This window comes from Leucopleurus acutus (genome assembly GCF_964270905.1).
Source record: "Leucopleurus acutus genome assembly, chromosome: 2".
Taxonomy (NCBI): Eukaryota; Metazoa; Chordata; class Mammalia; order Artiodactyla; family Delphinidae; genus Leucopleurus; species Leucopleurus acutus.
In genome coordinates, this window is record NC_139143.1 from 65653533 (window position 1) to 65666658 (window position 13126).

Below are 13126 nucleotides of genomic sequence, written 5' to 3' on the forward strand. Positions count from 1 at the left end.
TAAGAGACCAGACGCAGCCAAAAAATAAAAATAAATATTAAAAAACAAAATGGATTATTTGCCTTAAAAAAAATCACCGATGACCTGTTAGAAAAGACATACCTCATACATTTAGGTTCTGACCATCTACTCTCAACTTTTTTAAACCTATGATATACTCTGATCCTACCTTCTACATCTTGCCCCCAACCAAGAGTATGTTGGAGACTTGCTTTCTGTAATTTATACTGTGAAAGCAAGTAAATTGAATGCCTTTTCAGACTGTACTCATCTCATTCCCCAACATAGCCCCTGATCATTTTTCTATCATAGAGCACAATTTGTATTAACTAAGGACAAAATCATGCCCCTTCCCCCTTACCAGAAGGGCTGAAGGGGCAGAAGGTTATGTGACCAAGTCTACTGTCAACCACTAACTGCAACATCTTCTGGGTTATCGTGTCCTATGTTGGAGAAGCCAGAGATAAGATTTATATGACCAAACTGTGGAGAAGCACTTATACAAATATCTTTCTTTCATTGGCTATACTTTCATTGTCATTTTTTCCACTGTAGATCCTAGCTAATAAAGGGCCTAAGGTATTAATGGTTTCAAATTAACACAACCAACTGAACAGCACATACTTGGTGGCTTGTAAGTGAAGACGGTGCACACTATACAGCTGGTTGGTCACTCTGTAAGTCCTAAAAGTCCTAAAATTTAGGAGGACTGAACTTAAGGATGAGAATATGAAAGAGTGGTAATGGAAGTGAGTGAGAAGGCACATATGTGAAGTAGTGACTACAGCATTTTGGTAGAGGCTTGTGTTCCCAGCCTTCTCCATCATACCAAATCAGAGCACATTTAGAGAAAAACCTGAGACTGGAAAGCTTGGACATCAAGGTAGGGTTTATTAGTACTTGCATATTTTCAATGTTTAAGAATCACAGCATCTATGAGTAAAAAAGGCACACAGGTTATTAGTAACTGAATTTACTAGTTTTCCTAAAGCTGGATCTGGAAGCCACGCGTTCTGGATACAGGATTTTAGGCAATTGAAATCCCTCAGTACTTCACTTCACAAATTGAGTGAATGATAAAACAAACTCCCTTACTGTCTGCTTGTGTGGGTGATAATGGCTATGAATGTGCTAGCAAAAATAAGAAAAATACAAATATAAGTACTGAGATCTATTTTGGGTCCTTCCATTTCCAGCCAGAAGCATGGCGATTCTATTTTCTACATTCAGCACTTTGCATCATCAAGAAAGACTTCTCTTCTCCTCCTCCTTGGCAGACTGCTTTCAACAGGAGTATGGCTACCTTGAGAACAGGAGCCATAAACATTATCCTCTGAAACAATCTTTACTTTGATTGAATAAGCTTTAGAGTTTTTGAAAGTTAGAAATCAAGTCTTGGGATGATGACTTTTTTCCTAGAGCATAATGTAGTCTTGATCACTCTTTTTGGTATGTGACAAGCCTTCTTGCTTCAGATTTTAGGAATGGATAAGAAGCTCCAAGACTCATTATTTAGAGAATACTTTATTAGTTTCTGTAATCAAACCCATGTAGATAAGACCTTACATATTTAATACAGTGCGTTACCCCTGTACAAATGGAAAAAATTATGTTTAATGTTTCTAGACCAATATGGCTGTTGATTTCTGTACAATGCCAACCCAACACGGTACAACTGGGATACTTCTCCAAAGTTGACAGCACAGCTAAAGTTTCCAAAAATTCAAATTATATATATATGTATATATATATATAGATAGATTTATTTATTTATATAAAAAGACCAATAGCAGTATGTTATGCATCAATAGCAGCAACAGCTTTTCCAGGTTCTGCAGTCATCTGAACAAAATTATAGAGACATCCAGCGCACTCCATTAAAAAAAAAAGTAAAAAACAAAACCTCAGAAAACAGCAAATTCTGTTACTGTTGTGGTACCTGGCACCATTTTTTTTTTTTTTAATTAGCTTCTCAATTATCATCTGGAAAGAAAACATTCTAGAATAACGTCATTAAAAACAGATCTGATAAAGCACGGTCACTACTACGTATCATAAAGCAGGTACAAGATATTTTACATTCACAGAGGTATGATACAGTACTGTCCTACATCTATAATACTAGAGGATATAATTAAAAAGGCATTATTTGAGACTTGATTCTACTTTTCCAGCAGAGGGCCCAAAGGATGGTTATAACACAGCTCTAGTGCAGAAATGCACCTTCTTAGATAGGATTTCCTTTCTTTAGTGGCACAGTTCTAGGTACTCACTGATCTTCATGAACATCAGCTAAAAACCGTTTTAAAAAATAAAAAAAACTACTGGATTCATACAAAGATGACTGAGTAGAGGCAAGCAAGATTCAACCTAACTAGTATTTGACCAACTCTGTTGTGTCTGAACCGTAAGAGCTCCACGGAAGAAAGAAAATGCCAAGTAGCACATCAAACCTTTGGGCCACAACCAAAACACAGCATCTTTTCAAACAGAAGCAGTAGCCAAACACTGCCCACCTGGATATGTTCAAGGATGCTGACGACAATATTTCATCATCTGCTCACTCATTCAGGAAGAAGGGGAGATCAGTTACTGTACTTTGATTGTGTTCAACTCAATCACCACGTTACAAAAATAGCAAGCTGCCATAATAAAAAATAAGGCTCCTCTATCCAGCACCAGTTATCTTCTGTTCTTCACCACCAAGCCTATAAATGCTATAACCATATCCAAAGAACGTAACGGAGCAAAGAAACCACGTCTGATGTCTTAGCTGGGATCATTGCATTGTTCAGGCTGAGCTATTCCTCTGTGATGTTACTGCCCTCACATTTCTGGTGTTTCATCTAACCATAAGGATTTTAGTTCTAAATTATATGCACTCAAGGAATGTGTGCACATATTCGTATATAAATTTCTGACTGAAGATGCATGGCCATCAACAGAGTGCATGTTATATAGTAGGTGCAAGCTGGCAAAGCCTCATTTTTACTGGTGCAGCAGCTGTGTGTCAGTGTAAATTGCTCCTATGTCCCTTGTGCACCTCCAAGCTCTGGACAAGATAACGTCAGAGACCATTTTACCCCTTTGGCTGCTGGCATTATCTGACTTCACCCTCCCTCTTTCCCCTCTCCCTTCCCCCAACCCCCTGCAACAGCCCACAGCCTTTAGGATTTTGTTTCTTCGGTTTTGATTGCCTGAGGTTTGATTGGTCCAGTTCTAACAGGTTTGGTGGCTATGGTGGGTGCAGGGGGTGGCTTTTCTTCTACTTTTTCCTGACAGACACCAGGAGGGTCGGTCAGTGTTTCAGGAGGTTTACTTGAATCATTGTCCACTTTCTGGGCTTTGCCTCCTATCTGTTTGTTCTGTTGCTGTTCAGAGAAGAACCGCTGCGTGGACTGAAGAACCTCTGCTCTCTGCTTTGCCTTAAAAAATGAGAAACAACAACTGAAAATGCTACAGTATTACCAAAGCTTGTCAATCAAGCTCAGTTCAAATTCTTTTACCAATCACAAATCAGTTTTCCCCATGTTGGTTTGGCCCCAAAGTACCTCACTGATCTTTTGGCTTTTAATGGATAGATTTCTTCCTGTTTTTGAAAACATTCCATGTGATTTAAAAAAATAATAAAAAAAAATATAAAAAGAACAGGACCACCTCCCACCATCTTTTCAAAGTTTGCCCTTTTATAAAATAATAAAATAGAAATTGTTGTTGGTTTGTATCTTTTCTGGAACAAAGCTTATTGATATTAAATTTTATTTAGGGAGGCTGCTTGCAAATTTGAAAACATATATGTAATACTTAAAACTTCTAGTTATCAATATGTGGTCTACAATAAAATGAAAAGGAAGCACTTATATTGTGGCATTACCAACACCTAGGACCAAATGTCTTGTGGCTGAGTCCTCTTCCCACAGCTCTCTTCTGCAGGGGAAGAGCATCAGAAATTAGTAACTACAACTTCACTTGATCACTAAGTTCTGATAGCTCCTACCACATTCTGAGCTGGTAAAATAATTTCCTAGTTTTATTGACTCTGTGCCCCCACAGAATATACTTACGTCAATCTGTAAATTATACCATTGTATAACATACACAATTAAAACTAAAGTTTCTACACCTCTTGCATATAACAAAAGCCCTTCATGTTCTATAGGTAACCTGTACTATATTCAAAGATCTGAAGCAATTTTCATGAAATCTGTATCCTTCCCCAGCCCATTCATTATTAAGCTCTAATGTCATTTCCAACATGGGGATGTATGAAAATCAAGTGCCAAGAAGGCAAGAGAACTGGAAACCAAGGCCAAATGGTTTCCAAAGATTTCTACACATACTAGTATTTTTAATAGTTATAAATGGATGGAAATCCTAGGCACATAGCCTATTTAAAAATGGGTAACATTTAACAAGCATTTCACTGCAGGGCAGTCTTTAAATCTGATTACTCAGCATCAGAAACAAGGGATATCCACCCAGAAAGAAACTTTACTCAGTCAACCGAATTTTCTAGCAGGATTGTCACAAACATGTTTCTAATTCAGAGTAAAGCATTTACTATGGACATTTCCCATTTGAAAGCAGTAAGCTTTTCTTTGTTCTTGTCTGACCTGATATATAAAGTGACAAAATTGGCAAAATTATTAAGACCTCTGAAGTTAAGTGTAGAAACAGAAATAAACTGATTCAGCTAGCTGTACAGGCAGACAGGTAAGGTTTATGCTATAAAAACTGTCCCCACACAGACTCCTAAAGGCACCCTTCTGCATTAGCAAACCTCAGGTTTATCAGCGCCTTTTATCACGAAGGATCCCAAAGTGCTTTTTGAGTTCTTCATCTACAACTATACAATCTGTTGTGGAATATGGCTGCCTCAGGTGGCAGGCAAAAAAAAGGGTATGAAACCAGTTTGAGAAGAAAACTATACTTGGATGACTCATGAAGGAAGAAAAATCAAGATAGGTAAATGCCTCACCCATTCCAGAGTTTTCACATAACCATGATTTATATCTTGGGATGGGGGGATGGGGGTGGGGTGGAAAGGGAGAAAAAAAAAAAAAGAAAATGGGGAAGCCTATAATTATTCATATTACTTATTTGCTCTTCCAAAAAATGTAGTAGCTAAACTTAGGTCTCCCTCAAATATTTATTTTGTAAGCAATTCATTTGGCCACAGAGTTTAAAATGTTAACTTGTTTGCTGACTATAGCTGCAAAAAACAAAAAACAACAAAAACATTAAAAAAAAGAAAGAAAAAAGTGTGGGGAGGGTAGGGAGAAAAAAAATAAATTAAAAAAGGGGGGCGGGGTAGGATGAATAAAAGTAGTTAGTTTGGTTAAAAGTCTGCTAAGACAATGAATGCCTGGATATGCAGTTATGGGTCCAGAGGCATCTTAAGACATGGTTCAGAGACAGATTCTTGCTCTGTTGGCTGTTAACACTGTACTAACCTTCATGTCTTGTTCAGCCTTCAACGCAGCCTGGGCCTGATTACCTCTGACTCCAGATAGTGATCCACAAGGACCCCTGGCTACATGTGGCAAACGAGCATGGCTCATGAGGCCTGTGGTCAGCGGAGGAGGCATCTGACTGGCCAGTGCCATTGGTGGCCTCTGAACAGGCGCTGGGAAGGTGTTAGTATGTGGGGCTCTTACCAATGGAGGGACCAGGTTAGGCTGAGAGAGAATCTGAGTGAAAAAAACAAAACATACAACATTGAACTGTTAAAAAAAGAAAAAATTTGCCAACTAGACCAGGTTGGCTTATCCCAGAGTAAATCTGCCCATTCTGTCAGTGAAAGGAAGTGTATGGGTTTGTGCCATTCTATTACAAGGACCAAGAACAAATGGGCCATGCTTGGAGAATCTAACCGAAAAATTAGGCAAAGCATGCTATGGCACTTGAGTTGGTTCTAGCATTTCAGCTACAAATTCTGAAGGGGAGACAGAAAGGCTATTAATTAGGATATCTTTAAAAAAAGATATAACTGCAGAAAAGGCACATACCTATACCAAATATAATCTGAAGATAAATGAAAATAATACTAATTCAACAAATATATGAGAGTGCTTATTAACTTTAGTTAGTCCTTCCATATGATTTAGCAAAGGGAAGCCAACATTTTTACACATACAATAGAACACCTTTTTGAATTTCCAGCTCAACTACATATAGTTATCTTAAAAAAACAAAAACCAACCCCCCCACCCCCCAACTTTAAAACTAGAAAACGTTAAGCACTGGGACCCTTCTCTGAAAAGTCATCTTCAAAAAGATAAAAGGATCAGGACTGAAATGAATGATCAGAGCTGTGTGGGGAATCTTTTGACTATATTTCAATTGTCTGCTTTAGAACTATATGGTTACTACTTGTGTCTAGCTAAAGATTGTAGAGAATATATTTGAATGTCATAAATTTACTAAAAACTGTTTCTAAACTGGTTATAATACGGCAAGATTATTAAATCAGAGAATTAGCCAGATTAGCAATCACCTGCAAGTAAATAATACTCATTTCTCACTTATATCTGCCCACCTGGGGTGCAAACTGTGTAGGAAAAGGTTGTGTCATTCTCACAGTGGCAGGGGCTGACTGGAACTGCTTCTGATAGACAATGCTGTTCATTTTGCTGGACTGGCTGTTCGGACTTGTGGAAGTAGCCCTTGGAAAGAAGCCATCACTGGTCAGTACGGTAGTGCCACATAAATGATGCTGTTAGATTTTTAGAGACATTGCTCTTGGTAGATTCATCATACTTGGTAGTTGATGCAAATTTACCAAGGTGAGTTACCAAACATTATGGTGGTAATGAAGAGACACTGGAGGTGCAGATGTGAGAAAGCACACTAGCTAGATTTTCCCTGGGTTAAATTTTTTTTTCTTAAAATAGAGTACAGCAAATACATTCTTAATAACTTAATAGCTTAACATTTTGGTAAAACTATCAGAATGTCTTATACTTACTATAGGAAAAGTGGCATTAAGTATCTAACAAACAAATGGTGCTCAGTTATTCGGATATTCTATAAGCAAATTTAAAGGCCCATTTTACCGGAAAGGACTAGACGTTGGTGTGGTGCTTCTACCGCTGATTGGAGGTGTGCCTGGTTTTATATCAATGCCACTTCCAAAGGCTTTTAGTTCCATTTCAGACATCTGAGAAAGAGCATAAAGTAAACTTAATATTTCTGCAATTCCATAAACTAAAGTGCTGTGTTTAGTATTCTATATATGATAACTTCATCTGGCAAAGTGCAAAGAACCTTAGTACAAAATTCCTCCACAAAATTTATGAATTCTTTGTTATTAGGTAAAAACCAGAGGGGACCAAACACATTAACAGAGAGTAGATAAAAAATAAGTATATTGAGTTTGACATTTCTTGGAGGGTGGTAAAAACTGATTCATTTTATTTTTATATACTACACAGATGCATATCTAAACTCATGGCCTTAAATTCTCAAAGAAACTGCGTAAATTTCTCTTCACTTACTTTTCCTGTGGTTGCGATCATGCTGTGCTGTGTTCCAGCAGGGATTAATCCCCTGAAAGGCTGGCTTACTTGTGCAGGACGACTCATGTTCTGGGCCTGTGCTTGTGGGGTGGTATGCTGTAATGGGGGCTGAAGAGTCTGAGGCAGAGCAATTAAAGGCTGCCCGGTGGATCCAAAATTAGGCAAGGAAAGCTGGGAGGCTGGTAAAGGTACTGTAACCTAGAAAATAAGCAAACAGAAACTGTAACTATTTGCTTAGACCTGTTGTATATCCCTTTTACTATATATTATACATGACTCTTCAAATACTTTTGAGTAATGTTTTAAACAGAATACTTCAATCTATTACTATATTTCACATATAAATAGTTTGCTTAGTGACTATCTCCATTCTTTTATTAAATGTGCAACAATAAAACAGATTAGCAGTAGAGAAACTATACATATAAAATAATTATGACTATCTTTGAATTAACCCATAGTACATGCCTAATAACCACAAAATGCAATAAAATTATGAATATACAATTTAAGAAAGCAGTTACAACTTTCATTTTTATAACAGACATTTTTATACTGTTTTCAGGTGTGGTCAAAATGAGCTTTGACAAAAAAATAGTCTTTCAGTTTTCATACAAATAATATTTAATTTGAACGTCAATGTGGTGATATTTTTTGAATTCTCACCCCCTAAAATAGCCACCAAAAATAGTTATGAGAAAATGACTAATGGCTTGCCTCTCTCCTCCAGCCCTCTACCAACTTTCAAAGAGTAAGCTGATTAATGACATTGCCAGAGGAGATAAGTTTCATAAAAATATACATTTTTCACTGAAAATTATTATTACATTCATATACTTAAGAAATGCATTTGTCATTTTTACTGTCATAACTCTGCCACACAGTCCTATGTATTATATTAACCGGTGTGGTGGTCTTCAGGGTCTTCCTTCACCTCTAGCACGAATGGGTAAAGCATTTATCACACTTACATGTAACTGCATATCCTGGACAATGGTTTTCAAATTTTTACATTTGTGGAATCTTTTGTTAAAATAAATGATTACACAGAAATCCATTTTAAAAAGAGGTAAAAAGCATAATGGATTGAAGTGGGGGTGAGAAGAGGGGTGGTATAGGACTGAAACATGTCCCACTACTAGTGGACCCCAAGGAATTCCGAGACATCTGAGAGAGAAGTCTGAAACCACTGCACCACTTCCCCATCTTGGTTCTATTTAAATTCCCCAACAATAACAAAAGCAACAGCAACAGCAACAGCAACAGCAGCAGCAACAACAATAATAGTAAAGAAAATTGAGGAAATTTACCATGCCATAGTTTACCTGCTGGAGAGCACTTGGTGACTGGGCAGTGTTATAAAAATTTGTCTGACCAGGCTGTTGTACTTGTCCAGAATAAAGATTTGAAGCCTGGGTAAGATTCGCTCTAGCCTAGAAAATATTTTGTAAGAAGTAAGATTGAAATATTTTTCAATTCAGATATCAAGATCATGACTTCAAAGTAAGCTCTAAGAATTTTAGCATTAGATAGAAAGGAAGATCTTGTTTTTTCCACTGCGCCATTTAACATTTTTTCTTTCAAAACTGTTTTCTTAAATAATTTGCTGCATAGGAATACAAAGACAGTGCCTGATTCTAGCTCCTGCCTTACCTGGAGAAGATGTGTATCAATCAGTTGGGAACCCCCTAGTCCTGATGCCTGACCCAGCTGATGTTCATACAGTATAGGAATAGGCTGAGTATTTGAAGTTTGCTGAAAGGCAAGACCCGACTGTGCCTTGGCAAGTTCCTGGTGTTGGACAGCTGGGAAGTTGTGGATGGCAGTACCAGAAAGTACCACAGATGGCTGGGATAGACTGCTTTGCATGAAGGCTGGCTGAGATCTACAGAAGTATTAAAGAGAAAAGGCTTGTGTTAGAAGTTAATTCTATCTGGAATCTTAAGAATGAGTATCTCAAATGACCAAATACTCTAATCAGCACAATTATAGAGGCAGAGTGTGTCTAAAGCACTTGTTTCAAGATTTAGAGCCCTGTATACAGCAAAGCTCCCCATGTAAAAGTTCTGGGAAAAGGCTTGCTCTTCCTGAGGAAATGGTAAGATTTCCTTCTCTTTAACAATGAGAATAATTCTCTTTTCATGTGTTCATTAGCCAGCTCAGAACCAAATCTGCTGTTTTTCTCTTTGGTATTGACATTCTATTCAAATTCATAGACCCAATAGCTCTGACTTTCGTTATTCGTATTTCATTACTTCCACATATATGTGTGTGTATATACATACATACATATATATATATGTACATATATTTTTCCTCTAAGAGGTCTCAAGACCTCTATGGAATGAAGCAGAGTAGTAGTTAGCAACAAGATTACCCACAAAATTTTGTTTTGTTAATTAAGGTATAAGGGACTTATAACATTACACTAGTTTCGGGTGTACAACATAATGATTTGGTATTTGTATGTATGCAAAATGATCACAATGAGTCTAGTTAACATCTGTCACCACACAGTTACACATTTTTTTTTTCCTTGTGATGAGAACTTCTTAAGATCTGTTCTCTTAGCAATGTTCAGATATGCAACACACTATTATGGTCAAAGGGTATAAACTTCCCATTATAAAATAAATCATGGGGATGTAATGTACAGCATGGTGACTATAGTTAATAATACTGTACTGCACATTTGAAAGGTTTCAAAAAAAATACAATGCTGAAATCTAACCTCAGACTGCCCTATTATTTCTGGGATGGAGGCGTCCAATCTTTACACATGTGACAGGAACAAAACCCATTAAGCAGGAGCACTAGTCTAGGGTCACAAGTATTCTTTACAATGTCCACTTATAATCTGTTTCAAATATAAAATGTAAAACATAAGCATACTGTTAAAACTACCCTGGTCCTGGCAGAAATTAATTCAAGGATTCCCTGTTAATAAACACTATGCTAGTTACGTTCAGAACAAGAAACAGCAGAATGATGCGGTAGGGATACAAACAACTACTTTCAAAGTTGAAACTGGTGCCTTCCAAGTAGCCATTTGCCACAATTACATATACAGCTTATATTTCTATTGAACAGGTCTGGTCTTAAAAAGTACATCTTCTGGGGCTTCCCTGGTGGCGCAGTGGTTGGGAGTCCGCCTGCCGATGCAGGGGACATGGGTTCGTGCCCCGGTTTGGGAAGATCCCACATGCCGCGGAGCAGCTGGGCCCGTGAGCCATGGCTGCTGAGCCTGCGCATCCGGAGCCTGTGCTCCGCAACGGGAGGGGCCACAACAGTAAGAGGCCCGCGTACTGAAAAAAAAAAAGTACATCTTCCAAGGCAATTGTTAAAATGGGGGTTACAAATACAGAATTGCATTGCTAATCCATCTCCCATGGCTATGGAAGACCTTACTATTAATTACTAAACTCTTTTTAACAGAGCTGAAAAGTAGCAAACTTTTCAACAATGTTTCAAACAGCCAGTACCAATTAAAAGGAGATTAGTTCTGAGATTAAATCTATTTGCTATATCTAAATCTACTGAAGTTTTAAAATTTTAATTTTTTTTTTTAAAAAATAAATTTATTTTTGGCTGTGTTGGGTCTTCGTTTCCGTGCGAGGGCTTTCTCCAGTTGCGGAGAGCAGGGGCCACTCTTCATCGCGGTGCGCGGGCCTCTCATTGTCACGGCCTCTCCCGTTGCGGAGCCCAGGCTCCAGACGTGCAGGCTCAGTAGTTGTGGCTCACAGGCTTAGTTGCTCCACGGCATGTGGGATCTTCCCAGACCAGGGCTCGAACCCACGTCACCTGCACTGGCAGGCAGATTCCCAACCACTGCGCCACCAGGGAAGCCTTAAAATTTTAATTTTTACCACAAATTTCAAGATAACCTCAAATTTAATAACATGAAAGAGATTGCCTATAATTCCAGTTGGGGTAAATAATTTTACTTGTAGTGAGAGAAAATTTCTTGGATAACCAAACCCGAACTGTCATACTATACCATTACTCTGGTATGACAGAATAATACCAGAAAATAAAACATACTATATAATTATACAGATGTACTAAATTCTACTGAATAATCTTTAATAAAAAATGAAGTGAGAGCCACATTTATTAAGTTTACTAATAACTCCGTTCCTTTGAGAAAGTTTGATTAGCTGAGACTAGCTTCTTTAGGAGTAAAATGTAATCTGAAAGAAATGAGCTGTATCAATTGATGCCAAGTTTAAGCTATAAAGTATGGAAATTCTACCTGAACCACTTAAAAAGCAAAATTCCAAAAGGAAATGCCTAGTTTTGCAACCTTCTTTACAGTAAGTGTCCTGAAAGGAATTTTTCTTTTTTTAAAATATTTATTTACTTATATATTTATTTGGTTGCACCAGGTCTTAGTTGCAGAAGGTAGGCTCCTTAGTTGTGGCAGGCGGGCTCCTTAGTTGTGTCATGCGAACTGTTAGTTGCAGCATGCATGTGGGATCTAGCTCCCTGACCAGGGATCGAACCCGGGCCCCTGCACTGGGAGCGTGGAGTCTTATCCACTGCGCCACCAGGGAAGTCCCTTATTTTTCTTTTTGATGGTTTAGGGCCATTACCATGAGTATCAATGACAGGTATACCATGATGATGACTGAGTTATGCCATGATCACTGCTGTCATTCAATTCTTACCCCACCCTTCCACTCTCATTAAGTTGGAGATGAGAGACACCTGGGTTAAATCCAGGCTCTGCCACTTATTTTCAGTGTAACATTAGGATAAAATACCAAAGAATCCAAAAACAAAACAAAAAAAACTCCCACAACTTCTTCGAATGTCAAATGGGGATGATTTAATCTACCTTATATGGTTTTGTGAAAACTAAATAACTTAGTGTATGTAAAGGGCTGAATAACTATCATATATAAAGAAGTTCAATAAAGATCAGTTTTCATTACTTGCTTAACTGCAAAGATAACTTACAGTAGTGAATCTTTCAAAACAATGGTTTCTTCTACACTACAGAGCATCACCACTCATCACCACTACTTCTATTCTTTGACACTCTACTCTCTCGCTTTTATTATATTTCACCCTGGCCTCTGCCCCCTTACATACTGTAATGATATCTGCCATGCCTCAGCTCTTACACAGAGCAGGTCTGGATTTAGAGCTGTTAGCAGCGAGATGGCACTCAAACTTTCAGGTCCTTTAGCAGCTATTTTCTGTGATTTCTACTTGTTATAGGACTGCTGTTAGCCTCTTCTTCAAGACGCTTTGACGATTCACTTTGTTCAATAAAGACTGACAGAAATTACCAGAGGCTGAAGTTCATGACATATACTCAACACAATTATTTAATGTAGTTTGTAAGAGGGTCATTGAGTTTTGGAGGGGAAGGAGGGAGTAGAAAGGATATGGCAAGAAGGCTCAGCAATTACATTGTTTCCAACATCACAAACATAATTTTAAAGCTTTTACCTATATGGTTGAAGTGAAGAACTGAATAGTTCCTGAGCCTGGGAAACAGCAGGTCCAGCACCCAAACTTAGCTGGGCTTGATGCTGCCCTTGCAGTGGTGCATAAATAGGGATTGGAATCTGCTGAACTGAAGTTGGCTGCAATGCAATGAA

General features: G+C 38.0%; 1 protein-coding gene across 10 annotated transcripts in view; it reads right to left on the minus strand.

Annotated features, from left to right (window-relative positions):
• Positions 1 to 1229: 1229 nt before the first annotated feature.
• The window catches only part of PRRC2C (proline rich coiled-coil 2C), a 98709-nt gene continuing 86812 nt past the window's right edge, over positions 1230 to 13126 (minus strand). For 4 of the 10 annotated variants that reach the window (XM_082834640.1, XM_082834639.1, XM_082834644.1 and 1 more), the window contains 8 exons: positions 12975 to 13111; positions 9171 to 9402; positions 8828 to 8950; positions 7497 to 7715; positions 7056 to 7159; positions 6539 to 6665; positions 5454 to 5690; positions 1231 to 3425 (listed from right to left, as the gene is read on the minus strand). In XM_082834640.1, coding sequence (XP_082690766.1) covers positions 3168 to 3425; positions 5454 to 5690; positions 6539 to 6665; positions 7056 to 7159; positions 7497 to 7715; positions 8828 to 8950; positions 9171 to 9402; positions 12975 to 13111 — 1437 coding nt within the window. In that variant the 3' untranslated portion in view covers positions 1231 to 3167. Of the gene's footprint in view, positions 3426 to 3874; positions 3928 to 5453; positions 5691 to 6538; positions 6666 to 7055; positions 7160 to 7496; positions 7716 to 8827; positions 8951 to 9170; positions 9403 to 12974; positions 13112 to 13126 lie in introns of all 10 variants that reach the window. The other 6 variants (XM_082834643.1, XM_082834641.1, XM_082834642.1 and 3 more) reach the window with 5 other exon arrangements.